General features: G+C 40.9%; 1 protein-coding gene and 4 non-coding genes across 5 annotated transcripts; 4 read left to right on the top strand and 1 right to left on the bottom strand.

Annotated features, from left to right (window-relative positions):
• The first annotated feature begins 5,419 nt into the window (after positions 1-5,419).
• Positions 5,420-5,516, top strand: TRNAY-GUA (transfer RNA tyrosine (anticodon GUA)). Its single transcript has 2 exons — positions 5,420-5,456; positions 5,481-5,516. It is a non-coding gene; the product is annotated as a tRNA-Tyr (tRNA).
• Positions 5,517-6,928: 1,412 nt separating this feature from the next.
• On the bottom strand, positions 6,929-7,001 carry TRNAA-AGC (transfer RNA alanine (anticodon AGC)). Its single transcript has one exon. It is a non-coding gene; the product is annotated as a tRNA-Ala (tRNA).
• Positions 7,002-10,344: 3,343 nt separating this feature from the next.
• TRNAY-GUA (transfer RNA tyrosine (anticodon GUA)) lies at positions 10,345-10,432 on the top strand. Its single transcript is given in 2 exon segments — positions 10,345-10,381; positions 10,397-10,432. It is a non-coding gene; the product is annotated as a tRNA-Tyr (tRNA).
• A 452-nt stretch (positions 10,433-10,884) lies between these two features.
• Positions 10,885-10,974, top strand: TRNAY-GUA (transfer RNA tyrosine (anticodon GUA)). Its single transcript is given in 2 exon segments — positions 10,885-10,921; positions 10,939-10,974. It is a non-coding gene; the product is annotated as a tRNA-Tyr (tRNA).
• A 1,138-nt stretch (positions 10,975-12,112) lies between these two features.
• Positions 12,113-14,407, top strand: ABT1 (activator of basal transcription 1). The gene is made up of 3 exons (XM_065886175.1): positions 12,113-12,357; positions 13,038-13,243; positions 13,398-14,407. Exons 1-3 carry the CDS (start codon positions 12,117-12,119, stop codon positions 13,776-13,778), a joined length of 828 nt encoding a protein of 275 aa, XP_065742247.1. The 5' UTR covers positions 12,113-12,116; the 3' UTR covers positions 13,779-14,407.
• Positions 14,408-21,808: the final 7,401 nt, after the last annotated feature.

Below are 21,808 nucleotides of genomic sequence, written 5' to 3'. Positions count from 1 at the left end.
ACAAAGGAAACAGTTTGATGAGCAGAGGCTCAGAAGCAGCAATGTCCATGGAGAGTTTTGAGAATGGTGACAACTTTCTGGCCCAAGCAAGTGTCATTATGTAATAACGGGAGACAGATTTTCTATTACCACTACCTCATACACCCTTTCAGCTCCTGATCAACTACACCTAAACAGCACAATGGACCTCCTTTTAGATAGTGCTGTTTCCAACCTTTCTTCCCTTCCTTCGGCAAGTAAAAGAACCAACCAACCCACAATAGGTTGCAACTGCCTGCAAAATAAAATCTAAAGACTTAAGCCTGGTTTTTATAGTCCAAATTGCATTTCTGCCATTCTCTCTTGAATGGGAGTGTGAAGGATAGTCAAGAATAACTTAAAATCAGAACACCAGCTTTATAAATTTATACTAAGAAAAAAAAACTAAGTGGCCCAGTGTGTTTTTATTGGCCCTCAAATTTGGGAAGGCAAAACTCATACGAAAGGTTGCCTAGTGTATAATCAGAGTAAAACGAGTTAGATGTTAAAAATATTTATGTCGCTTTGAAAACCTGGTAATGCTGTCTACACCCATTGAGACCAAGAGCCCCAGTACTATCAATATTGTATTGAAAGAATGCCCACTTCTGAGCATGCTGGAGACAGGACAATTTACCACTCTCCATCCTCTCCCATCCAAACCTTCCTTTTTTCTTTACTCAGGAACCTGAATATTGTTAATATATCCCTTGCTCCATGTGATGTTATATTCCGTTTTAAAACTATTCCGTATTTTACCTATTTAGATGAATAGCACCTATGGTTGGGCACATGGAATCACATGTTTTAAACTAGGTAGACTCCCTACAGTTTGGAAGTATTGTCAGTATATACACGATGAAACCGAGAATCATGAGTCAACTTAAAATGGATGGACGAGAAACAACTTTCCTGGAAGAGTTCACTGAGCCTTGACTGTTCTCCAGGTCTCAAGACATCTTTCAAATTAATTGATGAACGTATTTTTATTAAGCGCCTTTTCCCTGTTGGATACTTAACATGAAAACATGCATATAACATGGGCCGTGCCTTCAAGAAGGCTATCATTTACTTACTGGGTGAATGTAACTGACTCAAGTGAAAATTAAATTCTCAGTTGTATTTTAACTGTTTAGCATTAGGAAATGAAGGTGCTCGGAGTGACTGTTTTAAAAAATAGGTGATGGTGACAGAAACGGAGTTAAGAAATTACCAGCGTTTATCCAGTAAAATCAAGGGAACAGAGGCCCTGTATCTGACTCATATGAATATTCTACTTACTAGAGAGAACAATCATTGAAGATTTACAGACTCCATGTTGTGGGTATTAAGCCCTAAGTCTTATTGTAAAGCCTGAACTCTTGATCACCCAGCAGCATCAACTTAATGTTTCGGTTTCCTGGTATGATGAAAACTATAAAGGGATGTCCTAGACAGAGGAACAAGTATTGCTGGTGTTAATAAGCCACATGTCCTGTTGTCAATTAACTTAATGGATTTCTTGTTTATAAACATTTTTTGAGTTGCTTGGAACAGACTGCTTTTTCCCATTCTTATGGCCCTTTGGCTATATTGTTAAAATTGAGTTGACATACTTCAAAATTGCATTTCTGAACTCAAGGCCTGTGCCAACATCTCCAAGGCCAAGGCCATCCTGAGCTTGGTCCTGAGCACAAGCTAACCTAACTCCTTAGACATAACACTTCAACTGCAAAGGAGTCCTTGATTAAAGGTGGTTAAAAAGGGCACAGGTTGGGGGCTAGTGTCTTAGTCTGCTTGGGCTACCAGAACAAAATACCACAGACTGGGTGGCTTAAACTGAAAAATTTTAATTTTCTTGCAGTTCTAGAGGCTGAGGAATCCATGATTAAGGCACTAACTGATTCAGTTTCTGGTGAGAGCTTTCTTCTTGGCTTATAGAGGGCTGCATTCCTGCCACATCCTCAGTGGAAGAAAGAGGGAGTGAGCTTCCAGATGTCTCTTCTTTTAAGAACACCAATCCAACCTTAATTACTTCCTTATTCCAAATACTGCCACACTGGGGGGTGGGTGTTAAGGTTTCAACATATAAGTTTGGGGGGGGGACAATATTCAGTCTACAGTAGGGGGGACAAAAAAAGCAAATCACACTATGACATTTTGGAATTCAGGACTTTGACACACAGTAACCTCTCACATATTTGTTGAAAGAATAACTTAGTTGCATTGCCTTTAGGATACTTAATCTTTTATATAGATAACATTGTTTAATAAATCTTATCAAATTAACTAAAAAAAAACTTAGTGGCTTTTCCTTAGGACAGATAATCTGAAAGCAGAGTCCACAGATTCTCTATTCCTAACTAGAGCTTGACTGATACTGGCCTGAGCCAGATATGAAAGAAAAGCCAGAGGTCAGTAATTTGGAGGCTGCCTACAAGAACATGTTAGCCTACAGTTAGGTCTGAACTTGGGAGGACAGTCTCTGGAAGAAAAGCAAAGGCAGACACATCTACAATTTTGTGAATACACAGGTCTGTTCAGAGAAGGTTATCAACAGCAAATTGTATAGTCAGGTGTGCTTCAGGAAGTCTTGGTAGTTGAGAAGAGTAAACAAGAGACAGAAGTCAGGGCCTTAATCCTGTTCCAGAGCAGACTTGGAAAGCTGGGGTCATAGGTAAAGGGAAAAGGAAGTATTCTACACAAGAGTATTATCTGAGCCAGCAGCCCAAGGTGACAATATCTCAGGCATTCCAGAAACAAGCCAGTATTATTTTTTGAACATGAAATAAAGAGGAAAATATATGTATGCCAGAACATATTTTCATAATCAGCTGGATTCCAGAGTTCAGAGTCCTAGGACTTTTTCTAAAAGATAAATGTTTACATCAGCAGAATACACTTTTATTATATATATGGTCTAAACTACCAACAAGAGAGGTCCCACTAACTTAACTACCAAGCGTTTTGAGTCAGAGCCTTCAAAGCTGAAAATCTTTACCTCCATGATTGACTCAAACTTACTGTTTGAGCTTTTCAATTTGACACCTTTTGGGGACAGTTTATCTTATTTGCCTCTGTGTGTTCCCAGCACTTAGCATGGTGCCTGGAATAGTCAGTGCTCATTGCATGTTTGTGAATATTAAAGGTTACTGTTGTGTATAGTTACCTAGTTCAAGTTCACACTGCTTGCCGCATGACAGGTCAATAAATTGAGAGACAAGTTTTGGGGGCACGGAATAGTGACTTTATTCGGAAAGCCAGGCGTCAGATAACTTAGTGATCTAGCGTCCCCGAGTACCATCTTATCAGGGGCTGGACGCTAGTTTCTTTTATAGAACAGAGAGAGGGAGGGGATGAGGAAGTGAAGTAAAAAGGCCTTAAGTCTTACAAAAGACCTCCTGGTTTTGGCCATCCTCGGGGAGGGGGATGCGTTAATTTCTGCTTTTCTGCAGCCATTCACAGGTGGGCAGGGTCAGGGTGTTTCCCTGTGGGCTGAACAAAGGCACTTTAATTTAACATTCAGGCAGAGGGGCAGGGTTCCCGGAGGCAGGCCATTATGTATGCCTACAGCTATAGACCGAACAAAAGCAATGGAAAGCACAGGTCAAAGTAAAAGAAACAGATCCAACATTGCAGTCAGATTTTGCTCTTCCCTGTTGCAGTACTGGGGCAAGGGCGGCGGACCGAGAAGATAGAAGACAAACGTCCTCAAGAACCATCTTGCCTGGCTTTGGATGCTAGTTCCTTTTATGGAAAAAAGAGGGGGAGGTGAGGAGATAAAGTAAAAAAGGCGATAAGTTGTTGCAAATATTTCCTGGTTCTGGCTAGACTCGGGAGGGGATATGTTAATTTCTTCTTTCCTGCAGCCATTCACAGGGAGGCTAGGTCAGGATGTTTCCCTGGGAGCTAAGCAAAGGTATTTTTAGCTTAACCCCTCAGGCATGGGAGGCAGGGTTCCTTGAGACGGGCCATTATGTATACTTTAAGCCTTAGGCAACGTCCCTCTAGTGATTAATTTATAGCAAAACTAATAGAATGCAAAGGTTAAAGAAAAAGAAACATATCCAGTATAGAGTCATATTTGTTCTTCCCTATTGTGGTGGGATTCGAAATTCATCTCCCACCTGCCTCTAAGAATACTGAGGAAGGCGAAAAAGAAAGGAACACCAAAACTTTCCTGCTTCTTATATTTTCAGTTATATTTTGTTGTGTAAATATATGGAAAAGAAGGCTAGATATATATGGAAGAACCAGACGTGATTCTTGACCTATGAGAATTCAAGTTATTTACATACACACACACACTCCTCAGAATCCCTCAAATCTGCTTGTTCTTTTCTCAAGGCTCCTTAAAGGCCTGTCTAGCTTTCTCTGTCTGAATCTTCTATAATGTGGAGTGGGAGAAAAGGAAGGAAGGAATGGATCCTTTTTGTAAAAGCGTATTTTTACAAAATGGATAGTACTAAATACATTTATAAAATAGGATAACTTATTCAGTCAATTGGGGTTGGAGAGGAGATAAAATTTTATATTTAATTTATTCAGACTAGCCCCCTCAAAACAGATGTTTCATGAAGACTTGAGCTAAATGGCTAAATTAAGTGATTAGCAGCTTGCTTTTAATTCCAATTCAGAAAAAAAAAAATCTTGAGCCATAGAGGAGTGAACACTGGTCTCAATGTTCCACTTTCACAAGGGGCATCGTTTGTCCTATGTGTATGGCTCCACTGTATGACAATGTAATGATTTTTAGTGGAACGTGAAGAACAAAGATTCCTGATATCTGTTGCCACCTCATGTGGATTTCACTTACATGAGAGTAATAGCCATTCTGAGCTTCAGACTGTCACAGAAAATTAGACTAGACTCACACTTTGTAAAATTAGTGTTTGAATGACATTACTTTCTACCTTGTTAAGATAATTTTAAAAATATTTTAGCTTCCCATCGACAGGTTTTTTCTGAGTTTAGAATTAGTGTGTTCGTCCGGTTTATCTACAGGGAGTTAATGTCAATTAAGAACGTCTTAGTATGGTTTTGAAGAGTTTAACCCTGTGCTTGTTTTCTTCCTCCTCCTCCTTCTGTTAATTATCTGTTAAAATTGCAGATTAAAGTACTTCAAATTCTAAGATTGGTTATTTAAATTCATTTATCATAGTAAAAGACACTCATTGCTAAATTTTTGTCAGTTCCTCATACCTCATTATTTTATTTTCTTCTTGCAAACCAGTGGGTGCTAGCGTTTTCTCCTTGGTCCAGGGCAGCGGTCCTGTGAAGGAGTGCTGGGTTACAAAAAAAACGTGGAGGCCACTAGAGCAGACCTAATCAACCGCACTGGTGAGTAAAACAATAAGCACCAATGGCTCTCCAACCTCGTGCAGAGATGGCATGCTCTGCGGGGAAGACAGTTACCGTGATTCCTTCGATAGCTCAGTTGGTAGAGCGGAGGACTGTAGCTGAGTGTTTGTTCCTAACCAGGCATCCTTAGGTCGCTGGTTCGAATCCGGCTCGAAGGAGTTCACGTTTTGCGTCTGCTTTTTTCACCCTCACCCTTAAAAAGGTTTATCTCAGCTATATATATCCTTGCTGTGCATCTTTTTAAGAGTAATCTCAGTGTGCAACGAATCTAATTTGTTTAATTATTATTCTCCGTAATAATTACTAATACGCGATCAAACTTCAGGCTCATAGTTCATAAAGGGCCCGTGCCGCAAAAATGTCCCGAGCCCCAACCAGGCGGATCAGAGGTGGGCCCCCTAAGCAAAGGATCCAGTGACAAGTCTCCGCCACCCTACCCGGCATCCCAAGACTAGGGGAGGGGCGGCCTGCTAGGAACATAGCTGACCAAAGGTTAGTAACTGGTTGGGCACGGGCGCCCTCTCGTGGTATTAGAGTCCTGAGTCTCTCCGAAGGTTTTGTTTGTTTGTTTTTTTCCCAGGTGGACGCTCAACTACTGGCAGTCGCCCACAGACCCTGGGGCACTACTCCCACTTCTCCGTTTAATTATGTAAAAGTGATTCTCAACCCTGGCGCAGAAAAGTGGGTGGATGTCAGTATCACCTGGGACTATTTTACAAAGCGCCTTTAGTTGCGGCACTTTGAAGGTGGGACCCAGGCATTGGTAGTTTTAAAAGCTCCCAGGTGATTTTAATGTGTTGCAAGGTTTGAGAACCACTGCAGAAGAGAAAAATTTTAGAATTAAAAATAATAGACAAGGGGAAAATTGATAGAATTTTCTACCCACTTTGGTCTAAACTGGTAGCTCCCTTGCTCTTTGAAAGCGACTCGAGGGCAAAAGAGTAAACAAGAAAAATTGTCCAATTTTCAAAGATAACATGGGCCTTGGTTGCAAATTTTATTAGATAGTCCTGGACTGAGCGTCTCATCAACGCACCATAGATTCCAACCCAAACAAGTTCTCCACCGCAATTTCCCTCCCATAATTGGGCCATATTCTGCAACATTCCAGTATCAATTGGCAGTAGTGGCCCCACCACCCCCGTAGAAACAGCCAGATGACTCCAAAAGAGGACGAGTGAATGTAAAAAAACCAAACCTCAAACATACCTACATATTTTTGGCTCTTCAAAATTTCATTAAGAAATAGAAATTATTTGTTCCAGTTGTAAGAACTTGAGGTGGCCCTCAATAGGTCATACATGTGGGAAATAGATTCTGAGAATAAAAATGTAATATTAATGCATAAATAATTTAAGTGTAGACTTGTAAATCCACCTGGCAGAGACCAATATTCAAATCTTCGAAAGGCGAGAGAAATCTCAAAGAATCCAACCTTCCCTATCCTGTCACTGGAGAGGAGGGAGAGGCCATCAATTAGGAATTGGGCCCTTACGTGGTAACGTTGTAGCGAGGTATTTATTTACAGAAGCATGGAAATAAAGGCCAAAGAGTAGGCGGAACATAAAGCTGGAGAATGCGGGCATCGATCCCGCTACCTCTCGCATGCTAAGCGAGCGCTCTACCACTTGAGCTAATTCCCCTCCCCATTATGCTCTTCTGCCTCCCATACTTTAATATCCGAATGTAATTCAGAACGCGTGGCCACCTTGGTATCTAGTTGGCGTTAGACAATAGGACAAAGTACGGGTTATCAAACAGCCCCTGGGGCGCCACCTATAATCTGTTCTACGGTACTGGATCCTGTTGAGAGAAGACTGCAGGGTGCAGGTGGACCAGGGCGTGGAATCCATAGAAACACCTGTCTTCGAAATTGGGCAAGAGTTTAACACTGGAATCATATCTCCGGGGACCGGAAGGAAATTGTAGGTACATCCAGGAGGGCAAATCAAGTTTCTCAGGCAATGAGACTAGGCTTTTGGCCATCCCAATAGTTCCTGCCAATCCCCGCACTCCTAAATTTTCCACCAATTGATTCTGCTAGTACCAGAAACAGATTCTGCAGAGTTCCTACAAATGTCCCCTAATCTGCTTTCTGTATGGCTTTTTTTATAGATAAAAATCACCGTCGGTGGACACAAGGTCACGAGGGGGTGTGCGTCCCAGTTATTTTCTCCCTTCATTCTGGCTTCGTAGTCCCGATTTCGATCAAGGGTGTACAAGTTATTTTTCTAAGGTAAACACTAATAGAAGTGAATATAATCATGGCTGCATGCTTAGATCTGGATTCCTTGCAAAAAACCGAAAGTAGTAGTTGCCTCTTTTTCTTCTGGGCCTGTGGAGTACTAGGTACCAGGTACTGTGCTTAGGTGCTCGGTACTTCACAGAGCTAGTTCTTCAGAGGAGAACTCTTGAGCATTGCCGGAGACCCATCACTTGCAGGAAAGCCATGTGAAGACCCTTCCCGTCAACTGGTTCTTTGTCTGAAATTCCATCATTAGAAACATTTTTTCTTTTTGGTTTAATGTTATTTTCTAGTCTCAATGAAATTGGGAAAAAGTGATGAAATGGAGATGAAACATTTTACTTAAGAAAGTGACTCTATGTCCCTATGCTGTGCAGGCACGCTGCACAGGCCTTTCCAGGACCCTTTTAATGCCCTTAATGCTTGCTCTTCTCTTTTCTTTTTCATTGCGGTCAGGGCTGACAAAAAAAGTGAATAACTTTCTGTGGGAAGAAATCCTCCACCTTCCTGCACCCCCTCCATTTGAGACAAAAGAGTTCAAAACTCAGATGTTCTAAGTGGGTGTGTAGAAACCCACCATTCATCTCAAAACTTGGCTCAAGGTCAGCCTTGCCTTGATTCGCTCCACCACCTGGGTATTCTCTCCTCACTTCTCCTTGGACAGAATTTACCCAGTTACAGAAGTCAATTTGGCCTCCACTCATTTTTTTTCTCCATTTATTTTCCATGATTCTATTAGGGGTGCAAGTGTGGAACTGGAGTGAAAGAAAGTGGACTAATTCCATAGCTCAGATCCATGGATTAAGCTTTGGGATGACTGACTGTGAACTGGGAGCAACTGGGGGCTTTCAACCATGAGCTGGGAGTTCTAGTTTCCAATACATTGGATTAGGTATTAAAATTTCAACAGCTTAGCTTGCACAGAGGTAAAATGAAGATCAAAAATAATATCTTAAAATTCACATGGAAGTTTTCCCAGTTGTTAAACTACTGACTCAACTTTAAGCTCACTGTTCTGGACTGCACTGTGTTCTTCCAAAATCCAAATGTGACTGTATTCAAAATTGGAAAGTAATTAAGGTTAATGCAGTCCTTAGGGTGGGGTCCTGATCCCATAGGATTACTATTCTCATAATGGGAAACACCAGAGAGTTCTCTCAAGTCAGGAAGAGAGCTCTCACTGGGAATTAAAAGGCTGTCATCTTGATCTTGGACATCCCAGCCTCCAGAACTGTGAGAAAATAAATTTCTGTTATTTAAGCCACCTAGTCTGTGGTATTTTGTCACATCAGCCAGGGCAGACTAAGACACTCATCCTTCTTTAATCTGCCTTGTGATAAAGGAGGTAAACCACACTGCTGACTTACTACATGGCTCCATATTAGGCTTTGCCAAAAAGGAAGCTAGAGGGAGAATGCAAGGTTGGAGGAGGAAGAGGAAAGGTGGACTTGTCTTTTCTGTTTCCTTTCGGAGAGCTTCCTGTTCCTCTAAGTATCATCCCAGGAAGACTTCTGCATCCCAAGAGACGACAATTCTGTAGCAGCAACTGAATCCAGCACCATGCTGAAATTTTACACTTGTTGGCATCTCTGCTATTTTCCACCTTGTATTCAAGGTACAGATAGGAGGACACTTGACAATGAAAGAGAAACTCCACGTCCTACAGTCTCTCTTCTCCCGCTGCTAATTCTCTATTAGGTCAGGAACACTGAAAGTTGCTAAATGATATTTTCTTGGTTTGTCATGGAAAGGGATTTAATTACTGAGTTCAATATGGACTACGTCCTCTCAGTACCCCTAATAGAATGCATTGGCAATTGCCACTTGAAAAAAAATTTTTGGAATTCTTTTTAATAATATCATTTTGTAGAAATAATAGTTTTGTATAAATTTGTAGAAATAAGCACAGATATTTTATAGAGAAATACACTTAATCTTTTCCTTAAGCATATTTCCAAAGAAAGCCTTTTCTCTCCAGATAATTTAGTGTATTCTCCATTTGTGTCTATTTCTGCTTTAGGCACAAGTGTAAGGCAATCTCTGTTGAACCTCGATGTTTGATGATTTTCTTTGAAAAAAGAATATATTTGCATTTAAATTTTTTAGGGGTTTTTGTTTCATTTTAATTGCTCCACAATAATTATGCAATATAATATGAACCACCCAAATTATTTGTCCAAGTAAGAAAACTCACACACACACTCCACACATTTCATCATTAGGGCTATGAATACACACGATTTCCCATTAGATTTTCAGAAAGGAGAATCACAATGATACCAAAATGCACTGGATATTGCTCTGCTCACAACTTTGGGATCCTCTTCAACCCAAATGTCTGTGTTTACGTAATTATATCATTTATCGAGCCAACCTAGACACTTTTGAGAGAAAAAGGAGAAAGTAATTAGAGGGGACAGCAGGAAATAGGGCGTAATCCAGGGAATTCACCCTAGGTATATAATACTTAGGGAGGAGGGCATGCGATACCGGTAGGGTTTTTGTTTTGAGATATACACAGAACAATATCCTAACGTCTTAAATGTACAACTCAATGGATTTTGCATGTTTATTAAACCCAGGAAACCAACTACTCAGATCATGACATAGAACCCGTTCAGTGCCTTAAAAGACTGCTTAAATTTGATTATACTTTCAAAAGTGAATATGAATATTATCAAAGCGGAAACCATCTGGATAGACATTAGGATTGGGATTCTAAAATAGTAGCTATAAGTGGTCCTTCGATAGCTCAGCTGGTAGAGCGAAGGACTGTAGATACAACACTTAGATATCCTCAGGTCGCTGGTTCGAATCCGGCTCGAAGGATAAGAATTTTGAAAATTGTAGGCCGAAACAAATCAAACATACACATAAAGTGAGTGAACTCCTTCCGGTCCAAAAGAATAAACTGGACAGTAACTCCGCTTCAAGATAATAGCTCCCTCTTCAACCCATTTAGGAAAACCCTTTCATTTATGGCTCACTTCTGATCGAGAGAGGAGGCGCTAAGCTGATGAGACAGCAGGAGTGTCAAGGGTGATGGTCCTATCTGTCATGTATCGAAGAGCGCAAGATAATGAATTAAAGCACAACTCTTTATTGTTCAAGGGCATTAATTTTTTAGTATACTCCTATAATCACTACCCATATCAGTTTTAGAATATTTCTAGCACCCTTCATGTTTGCTTCTACTTTTGAAATAAACTTATAGTCAAAACAAAACTACAAGATTGAGGTAAAGATTATTTAAAGTATTCTAAGACCTTTCCCTCAAAGGCCCTTCGATAGCTCAGTTGGTAGAGCGGAGGACTGTAGGTGTTTGATCGTTGGTTATCCTTAGGTCGCTGGTTCGAATCCGGCTCGAAGGAGTCCGTTTTTGAAAGGTTGTCATTGACACTGCAGGCCTGAACACGATAGAAAAATTGAACAGTGAACAGTCATTTGTGCTCAGATCTTGCAGGAATGAGTGTATAAACACACAAGCGATCGTCAGGTACGCCCAAGAGCCTGTCAACAAAGGTTGCTTCAGCGAGACAGAAGGTGAGTCAGAGTGTCCTCTTGTGGTGACCATTTCTTCGGCACCTTTAATTCAAAATAACGAGTACGCCATTGAGGCATATTTTTGGGTGGCCTACCCTGGACCCCAACACTGTGAAAACAAGTCCTGGAGAGAATAAAGCTCGCGGTACAGGCAGTCGCCTAAAGCAGGGCCACGTATACATTTGACAATAGGTATTTGTAACATAAGTATAAATACGAATCCATGCATCAACACAAATGTAAAACAGGCGCCAAATAAGTTTTTAAAAGAAATAATTGTCAAACATTAAAATTTTTTAGACATTTTATTCACAAAATCAAATTTTAAATTAATATTTTAAACTAAAAATTTTTTAACTAAATGAAAAGGTTACAGATGAAATTTTCAAAAATTAAATCTCAACTAAATTTCCAACACTTGTTTGCAAAGTTAAATTACATTTTCAAAACTTAGATTTAAAATATTCAAATCTCTAAGTTAAATTTTGAAAAATAATTAAAATTTCAAACTTAATTTAAAAATTGAAATTTAAGTAACCTTTAAAAGTTGAGCCATCCCCCAACCTTGAGTCTCACCCGAGTCCCTTGGGTAAAATGCTATTTTGACCTGTAGAATACAAAGAAACCTCCCCTCACTCCCAAAATAGTTCTCCAAAATTTCCGGAAGAGCCTGCTTCATCCCGTCCTTTTGCATCTCACCGAGGAGTGCCATAGGGTAAGTTACACTTGGAGCTCTACCTCTCCGGTTCTGCCTCATCAGCTCAAGTTCTCTCACGCTTTGAATCTCCCGGCGGACCCGGGACCCACTTCCGCTCTCTCCTCTAGGCCTAGACTTGCGGGCACCGCCCAATCTTGTCCTTTCCTTTGTCGTCACCCGGACCGACCCCGCCCCCTCGACACAGGCAGTCGCACAAAGTGTGCGTCAGAGGCGCGGCGCTTTACGGCTGCCCTGCTTTACCTACCCGCAAGCATGGAGGCAGAGGAATCCGAGAAGGGAGGCGCTGAGCTGGAACCTCTGGAAGGGAGTGATCAGAAATCAGAGGCAGAGGAGGAACAGGAGGAATCCGAAGGGGCGGCTGGCGGCAGCAAGAAACGGGTAGTGCCAGGTATTGTCTACCTGGGCCACATACCGCCCCGCTTTAGGCCTTTGCACGTACGGAACCTTCTCAGCGCCTACGGCGAGGTCGGGCGCGTTTTTTTCCAGCCGGAAGGTAAGTGCTCAGGCCTTGGCGGTGAGGGTAGGAGGGTGATGCTCGCTGGCAGTGAGCACGCAATGCAGGTCCTGTTGCCTCAGCTTGCCCTGGTCCGAGGCGCTGACGGAGCCGGGGACCCGCGTCCGGCTTCTTTGGTAAATCGGTAGCGCGCATGTCTTTTAGGAGGCGGCGATGGGATGTGGATAGCGCAGTATATACCTCGCTGAGCCTTAGTTCTCGGATAGCTAATTTTTGGATTTTAACTTCGGCTCCGCCCGCCCATCTTTCCTGAGCCGAATTTACCAGTTTGTTAAATGGGTACAGCCTGAATTTAAATCTCAGTGGTTTTCCCACAAAACTGAACGTATCTCTTTGTCATCGCGGCCCAGGTCAAGAGAAGGTTTATGATCGGCCGTCCCCAGCTCGCATACAGACAGACACTAATTGGAATTGGGGTTGGGGGCCTGTGCGGGTTTTAAAGAGAGCGTTTAGGGCAGACCTGATAAAGGAGTTAACATTTGAGGAAAGGATTGAGTTAGACAAGGGGAAAAGGGTGGACTTCGCAGTTATCCGCTTCCGGGCAAAGACGTTGAGGTGGGACTCTGGCCTGAGGGAAGGTTTGGAGAATTCGGCGAATGGGAGGTGCAGTTGAGCGGGTGCTGTATTGGCCTCGTTGACCACTGTTCTTTGCTTCGCAGACGGGTTCGTGAGGCGCAAGAAGAAGGCAGCGGCAGCCTCCGCTGCGGGAGGAAAAAAGCGGTCCAAGTACAGCAAGGACTACACCGAGGGCTGGGTGGAGTTCCGGGACAAGCGAGTAGCCAAGCGTGTGGCGGCCAGTCTTCACAACACGCCCATGGGCTCCCGCAGGCGCAGCCCCTTCCGTTATGACCTGTGGAACCTCAGGGTGAGGGGATCGGCTTGTCTGCCGCACCGCTCAGCCTTCCGTCTTCCCAGCCCCAGCCGGCGCACCCCTGTCACCTCTTGTTGGCCCCGCCCCCCATCTCCTCTCCATCCCAGATCTGCCCTCCTCAGATCTTTTCTTGTTTTCCCTTCCGCAGTACCTGCACCGTTTTACCTGGTCCCACCTCAGCGAGCATCTTGCTTTTGAGCGCCAGGTACGCAGGCAGCGCCTGAGGGCTGAGGTTGCCCAGGCAAAGCGTGAGACTGACTTCTATCTTCGAAGCGTGGAGCGCGGACAGCGTTTCCTTGCCGCTGATGGGGACTCTACCCGCCCGAACGTCTCCTGGGCCTTTGCCCAGCGTCCTACTGAACAGGAGCTGAGGGCCCGGAAGGCAGCTCGGCCAGGAGGACGTGAACGGGCTCGCCTGGCCAACGCTCAGGACCAGGCCCGCTCCAACAGAGGGCTTCTTGCCAAGATCTTTGGATCCCCCACCCCCTCAGAGAGCATGGAGGACTCCTCACTGGTCAGGAACTCTTGAGGGGCAGGGAGGCCCCTTCCACCTCCTAGCCCAGCCCAGCGTCCTATCTACCTGATAATGACTACCCAGGCATTTTATTGTGTTTCTCAAACCAGGAGTGAGTGCTCAGACATAAAAGTTTTGAAGGCCTCTCCTTCCCCCTCCAATTCCTGTACATGCCTCGCTGAGGCACTTAGTTCTTACTAGCATGATTATGACTACTGCACATGTCTGTTTTGCCTTGTTTGATTCTTGGCGACCTGCCTCCTGCCCACTGGGGCCCTCTAAAAATCCTGCTTTCTGGCCCCAGGAAGAGCCTTTATTTTGAACTAGACTGATAATGGCTAGTCCAGACAGCTGTTTACCCACCACATTACTGGGCATCAGCAACATCCTTTTTATTTAGAAAAGATTAATAAGGACAGGGCTTAATGGGTTAGAGTGGCTTGGGAGCCACCTTCCAAATGTATTTATAGAAAAGAAAATATATATATATATATTTTATATGCCTTTGTAGTTTATGGGGGGTGGGGATGGTCATTGGATAAGTTCCAACTTCTGTCTGTGTCCCATTCACTCACCTTCATTCCATCTCCTGGTCTCAGACCCTCCCACTCCCCCCGAATTCAACCTGGACCCTTTTCTATGTATCTAATCAATTTCTTAGGTCATGTTATTAATAGTTATCTAATGCAGCATTTACTAAGTCGCTGTATGAGGACATAGAGTGACAGTGGTTCACATGGCCCTTGGTGTAAGTCTTATAGACCAGGGGTCCCCAACCCTTGGGCCTCGGACCGGTATTGGCAGCACAGCAGGAGGTGAGCGGTGGGCAAGAGAGCAAAGCTTCATCTGGCGCTCCCCATCACGCGCATTGCCGCCTGAACCATTCCTGCACCCCACCCGGCCCCTGTCCATGGGAAAATTGTCTTTCACGGAACCGGTCCCTGATGCCAAAAGGGTTGGGGACCGCTGTTACAGACCACTTAAAAAAAGATAAATGTTTAAGAAATAAATGCACAGAAGTACTACAGGCATCATGGTAGATGTGTCTAAGGGGTAGAGTGGGGCCATGGGAAGACACGGGTGACTCCATCTGCATGTGTAGTCGGGGAGGTCTCCTGACTTCAAGAATGAAGAATATGTGGACTCTTATTGTCTATCTGGGCAGGGCCCAGACTCCTCTCTCAATTGTCCTGTTACTCCCGGCTGGAGTATCTGTCCTCAAGGAACGAACTCAAACCATTTGCCCTGGGGGCCCATCTGTCTCCTGCCTCAGGGTGATTAGACTCAAAATACCAAAAGAGAAAAATCTCTTTTTCTCAAGAAATTGGCCACAAGAGAAAGGGTTAACCTGTATTTGAAACAGTTTCCATGATAAGTATTTTCTTTATCTAGAAGTACAATAAGTTATAAATGTTAAATATCTGGGACAGTTACTTATTCACTGTCCACTCTATGTGTGGTACCCTGGTAAACCAACATACACGATACGGTCAGGACTGGAAAAGGATGAGCAGAGACTTTGCAGTCAGGTGGCATTAATCACACTCAAGCTCTACCACTACCAACGTGCATGTCCTCTGACAAGTTATTTCTACGTGCTTCATTTTATTTCCTTTACATAGTAGAAATAACTTTTTAAGTTGTGATTATTAAACAAGATATCAATGCAAACCACAGCATCAGGACAGGGCATCTGACTTCTCAAGAAACATATAACCTCTTATTAGGATTATATCCATAAATTTATCATATGTCAGTATGTAGTGAATTCTGTAACAGATGAAGAGAGCATTTTGAATGTCATTGCCTATATAGTAAAGTAAAATAACTAATATTCTGTTGTTTCCAAGAGATACTAACTTTTGCATTTATGTAATCTTATCTGTGCACCAAACTTAGAGACTAAACAGGACTACTACTTATACAATTACATAGATGATGAACTTCCAGTTCAGAATAATTGGTAAATAACTGCACGTAATTTATACATCATGAAGAGATGATTTAATTGTGGATGAGGAAGTAAAAAAATCAAAATTATTATTTCAGTCTGAAAGGGCAGTTCTTGAGATTTCCCTACCCAGAGGAGGATTTAACTGAAGCTTAAGTCCATTAGAAGGACCCAGCAGTTTTTTATTCACCATTGTATATTCTTTTTTTCTTAAAGAGGGCCCCTCAATGTTTTAGAAGTTTCAAGCCCAGCCAGAACTGGCCTATCCTTGCTCTCATCCCTTTACTGGTAGAAGGCCTATGCGATTCTACCATCCAGAGACTGTCTGCATCTCCTGCCTTAATGTTGGGCTGTGGCAAGTGACCCATCATTGCACTGTGGGTATCGTTTGCAAACAGTATCTTTCCTGTTTTCTCCTACTCTCGTCCTCCCTGCTCTGGAGATTCATGTCCACTCTAGACTGCCCTTCCTCCAAATTTTGTGGTGAAATTAGCATCTGTGTGTGTGGTTTGTGGGAGGAGACTATGAGGGCTATAATGTGCTTTGATCTAGTCTACTTGGATACTAGTACTAATTAAGAACACTGATCAAATCCATATTTAGCCTTTTGCTTTTTCTGGAATACACTAGGTTTTAGATCCAGAGCCTTCATGATAATAACGTGATGGTATATTTACTTTTAACCTAATAACACTTCAATTTTACTGTAGTATTTTATGCTGAATAAAATTCAAATAAAATCAACTGTGCAGATTATTTCAATAAAAATACACAAATATGTCTTGATTAAATTAATTCAATCAGTATTCACTCAGCTAATACTTAATAAAACTGTTACCATGTTCAGAAAATTATTTTGGAAACATCAAATAATCAATATCCCTATTTACTAATGATAGCATTAGCTAACAAGAGTTTTACTTTTCAGATATCTATGCAAAATTATTTTCTAAATAAGTTATTAGAAAAAGACAAGTTTATAAAACTTGTGTTTTATAAGTGTTACCAAAAATATGGAGTTCTCATCTTAATACAATCAATGAAGATACAAATTTCAGATTCTTGGTTTTTATTAATCAGGGTATTTCAACTATCTCTAGAGTTTTCTGCTATTCTCCCATATTATCTGTTTTAACTTTAATTTTTTAAAAGGCTGTAATTAAAATGCACATTTTAAAATGGAAATTCTCATATCTTGTTCCCCACAGGTACAGTTTTTAATAATTTATTTCACCCGCTGGTTACAGCCATAATAATACGCTTTTCCTCATGTCAGACTTGACATGAAAGTCACGAATTTATGTCTTTTACAACAAGTAACAGTTGTTGGCCAGGATGTGGAGAAAAGGGAACTCTCGTGCACTGTTCTTGGGACTGTCAATTGGTGCAGGCACTATAGATAGCAGTATGGAAGTTCCTCAAAAAATTATAAATAGAACTGCGATATTATCAGTCATATTCTATTACATTTGATTCTATTGATTTGAATCTAATCCAAAAAGTTATATGACCCCGATGTTCACTGCAGCATTATTTACAGTATCAAAGATATGGAAGCAACTGAAATGTCCATCCACAGATGACTGGATAAATAAGATGTGGCATACATATGCAATGGAGTGTTAGCCTTTAAAAAAAAACCTGAAACCTTGCCATTTGCAACAACATGGATGGATCTTGAGGGTAGTATGCTAAGTGAAATTAACAGTGAAAGACAAACATTGCACGCTTTCACTTACATATAGAATCTAGATAACAAAACAAATTGAAAACAAACTCACAGATACAGAGAAAAAAAATGGATGGTTGCCAGATGGGAGGACGTGGGGACTGGGTGAAATAGGTGAAGGGGAATAAGAGGTAAAAACCTCCATTTACAAAATAAATAAGCCACGGGGATACAATATACAGCATAAGGAATATGGACAGTAATATTGTAATAACTCTGTATGTGGACAGATGGTTAGAGACATCTTGGTGATCGTTTCATAATGTATGCAAATGTCAAATCACTATGTAGTACACCTGAAACTAACAATATTGTATATCAACTATATTTCAATAGCCATTTATTCTGTCTTCTGAAAATATTTATAACCATAGTGTCCCTTAATTCTTTAACTGTACATCTCAATAATCATAACGCTAATTTTGGTTTCTTCACTCCTTTCTATTCCCAAAGACTCAGTCACACAGTCATACAAATTTGTTATTAAAACTAACTCTCTCATTCATACAAGTGCATCTGTTTTTATACCCAAAATCCACAATCCTAATCCTCATATGTTGATAGTTACTATATAAGCTAATTAACCCTTATTTCTGAAGATCCTTAAGTTTCCAGCTCATCCTTTACATATATATTAGTGGCCATTACTGTACTTCAAAAAACTACAGAAACTTCAACCTAACATTCAGCGTGTTCAAAGATGTAATCAACTTTCTAAATAGAGTTTAATTTTCCATAGGAATATTGTACCTCACTCAGTCGGCATATTTCCTATTCTTGATACGTGTTAAGTAACAGTATCGAAACGTTGAAATAAGGCAAAAAGGCAGTTGGCATTGCTTTTCAATATCATACAAAGGCATTGTTTAACAGACTCTCCCAAGAATTATTTAATACAGGGAATGTACCTGTGTTTGTCTATGTGTTTATGTGTGTGTGTGTGTGTCACTATTCTGGGAACATGTAGTGTTTCTTCATCCCTTCCAACGATAAGAATTTCTGATCTAAAACTAAACTTTAAAATTTGTTAGAGAGCTTAAAGTAACAGCTGATTAAAACTTCTCTGTATTGTCACACCTGCAAAACTATATCTTGCAGTAACACTAGTGGTCAAAAAACTTGTGGTTCAGTAATTTTCAAGAACATCTTAGACTGTCTTTAGTTATACAAATAGTAATACAAAGGGTTTTATATAGTAATACACCTAAAATCTTAAATTGTGTTAGTTCAATCTTTTGTATTTTACTTTCTTTCGCACAAAAGAAAATCCTTGCTTGCAAAATGCTTTCTGCTATATAATCCTGAATTAAGGGCCCACGTGTCATTGATCATTACAAACAATGTATCATTAAACACTATATGGCTATACCTAATTACTTCATTAGAGTACAGAATGAGATTGAGCTTACCTGTATTCCTAGTTCCAAGAGGAGGACCTTCCAAGTATAAATTAAATACATATATACATAAACGGAAAACTGGAGAGAGGAGGAACAGAGAAAAACCTCTGTTGAGGAAGATGACTGAATTAGTTTAAATTTTGAGCAAAAATGACACTTGCAAGGGATAAGAGACAGAGGAGAAACCACATGGAGAGGACAGATAAAAATCTGGACATGGTCAGGGCATACCAAGTATGAAGAGGTCAATTCCTCTGTGGATGCCAGACTAACTGGTATTTTCTCTTAGTTATAACACAGCATCCTCCTGCAGAACACAGTAAAAAGCCTGCCCCAGGACAGATGGAAAGTACTCATTTAGTGCTGTGATTCTCACAGTGTGATCCCCCAACAAAGTAGCATCAACATCCCCTGGGAACTTGCAGAAAATGCACACTTCCAGGCACCACCTCTGACCTACTGAATCAGAAATATGTTTTAACAAGCCTCCAGGTGATTTGAATGCTGGCTACTGTTTGAGAACCACTGCTGTAGTCCATCTTCCTGCTTTCGAAGAGGACCCTCTCATGGTATTCCATATAGAGAAAAGCTAGTACCTATTGGAAACACAGGGCTACTTCTGAAAATTTCCTCTGCCTCTTCCAGTAACATTGTTAAATTTTCAATAAAGTAAATCCTTTACTTCCCCTCCCGTGGATACAATATTCTCTGCTTGCTTTTTTTTTTTAGTACCATTGAGTTATGTCACTCTCCTCGTCAGAGACCTCCACAGGCTCCAAATTGTCAGAAAATCAAATGACAACTATTTCTTTTGGGGTTCGGGATACTGCACAAGAGGTTACTCCCACCATCTCAAGAGGTTTCTCCTCATTGTTTTTCAACACAAACCCTGAGAATTCTACCCTTTCATCCCCAAATATTTTCTAATATGAGGTCTTGGCTCAGGTCAGTTCCCTCATGAAGAAGCAGCTTTGTTCTCCAACTCAGCCCAACATTTTTAGTTCGTTCCTTCATTCCAGCTCTGGAACAACCACATCACCCTCATGAACTCTATTTCATTTTAATAGATCATATGCTCCCCATTCACTAACTTCAGTCATATGGTATCTTCTACTGCTCTTGGAGGAGAGCGCTGCACTGGGATTTTGAGATCAGATAGGTCTGTGATTGAATCACTGCTCTACTGCCAACAGTGATATTCTTAAGAATCCTCTTTAAAAAAAATTCTGTAGTGAGACCAATATCATCCCTCAGCGTTGTTGCAAAGATAATAAAACTCAGCATAAAGCTTAATCCAAAACATACGAACTCAGAAAATATAAGCTTCAACCATCTTATTACCGTTACCATACTCTTGGTATTTAATCATATTGTATTAGTTTGCTAGACTGCCATAACAAGGTACCAAAAACCAGGAGGACTTAAACAATCAAAACTTCCTGTCTCACAGTTCTGAAAGCCAGAAGTGTCAAATCAAGGTGTCAGCAAGACTGGTTCCTTCTGAGTGCTGCAAGGAAGAATCAGTTCCATGCCTCTCACCTAGCTTCTGGTGGTTGCTGGCAACCTTTGGCATTCCCTGATGTGTCCTTCATCTTCGCATGGCAATCTTGCTGTTTTGTGTCTGTTTCCAAATTTCCTCTTTTTATAAGGACACTAGTCATCTGGATTAACACTCACCCTATTGACCTTATTTTAACTTGATTACCTCTGTAAGGACCAAATCTCCAAATAAGGTCACATTTTGAGGTACTGGGACTTCAACATATAAATTTTGAGGGACATAATTCAATCCATAAAACATATATTAATTCTCATCTTTATTTTTTCCTATTATTTTGTATAATGACTTATTCTCTAGAGTATAGGCCACTAAAAGATAATGTCATTTTAAAAAGTACTACTTTAATCAAACAGAACTTTGCTTTACACAGAGTTGAATGTGCTTCTTAGGGGGAAAAAGTGTAGGTTTAATGAAATAGATCCATGAAGAGATTCTCTGAATGAGTTTTAAAGTTGTGTACATTATAGAACAGTCAAATCATAACGCCTTACATTCACATAATATTCTTTAAAAAGAACCCAAGACCTAGACAAGACTAATATTTCTCAACTTTTAAATATGGGATGAATTAAGGTAGGTCAAGTTAAGATGAAAATATATCTACTGCTTTGGAAGTATCTACAACAGTATAGGTTGTCATCCATTTCTGCCTCCTTGAAACCATGAAGGTGCTAGGAATTTTGAAATTTAAACTTCTTTTTCCAATCTTACCTTCTGGTGTTTCCCAAGAAGAAACAATAGCACTGACTGAGTAAATGAAAAGGCTTAAATTCCTAGGATTTTTTCCCCTAGTTAAATTTCTTAGTCCACAGGGATTTAGTCTCTTGCCTTTAATTCCACTGGTGAAGTTATCTTCAATTTTTTCCAAGGTCATCAAGGTAATTGCTTCTGTTTCCAGCATAAGCTTTGTTTTTGATACCAGGTAGTAGAGAATGATCTGTTTCTTCCATCATTAATAATACAGACTGCTTCAAACAGTCACCTAATGTCTGGCTTTAACATCTTCACAATTTCTCCTGCCTCTGCCTGAGTGGTTCTCAAACTTAGATACTTACTAGAATCTTTTGAGGAGATGTTTCAAAAATGTTTTCTAGTACCTGACCTTTCTGGACTCACTGAATCAGAATCTCTTCGGAAGAAACCAGGCATTGCTATGTTAAAAATCTTCCCAGTTGATTCTATTGTGCAGGCTCTCTTCTTCCAAAGTTAACAATGACATCTTGGTCCCTGGATTTCATTGTTCTCTATCCCATGGAAAAACTTGTTCAATAAGCTTTTTCCGTTCACCCCATTTTCTTTGTCAGTTGACATTTTTAGATTAAGCTACTAATAAGCCTCAAACATGCTTGTTCTTCATTAAACAGTTTTCATACAATGCATAGGCTTGCTGCCAGTGATATTTTA

The sequence above is a fragment of the Phocoena phocoena genome, chromosome 10, assembly GCF_963924675.1.
Source record: "Phocoena phocoena chromosome 10, mPhoPho1.1, whole genome shotgun sequence".
NCBI classification, from domain to species: domain Eukaryota; kingdom Metazoa; phylum Chordata; class Mammalia; order Artiodactyla; family Phocoenidae; genus Phocoena; species Phocoena phocoena.
This window is presented reverse-complemented; position numbering and strand designations above follow the sequence as displayed.

What these genes read in the sequence shown, in the direction of transcription:
- ABT1 (XM_065886175.1), top strand. Translation starts at nt 12,117, where the DNA reads ATGGAGGCAGAGGAATCCGAGAAGGGAGGCGCTGAGCTGGAACCTCTG. An exon ending in CGTTTTTTTCCAGCCGGAAG is followed by an intron (nt 12,358 to 13,037) that starts GTAAGTGCTCAG and finishes TTTGCTTCGCAG; the next exon opens with ACGGGTTCGTGAGGCGCAAG. An exon ending in ATGACCTGTGGAACCTCAGG is followed by an intron (nt 13,244 to 13,397) that starts GTGAGGGGATCG and finishes TCCCTTCCGCAG; the next exon opens with TACCTGCACCGTTTTACCTG.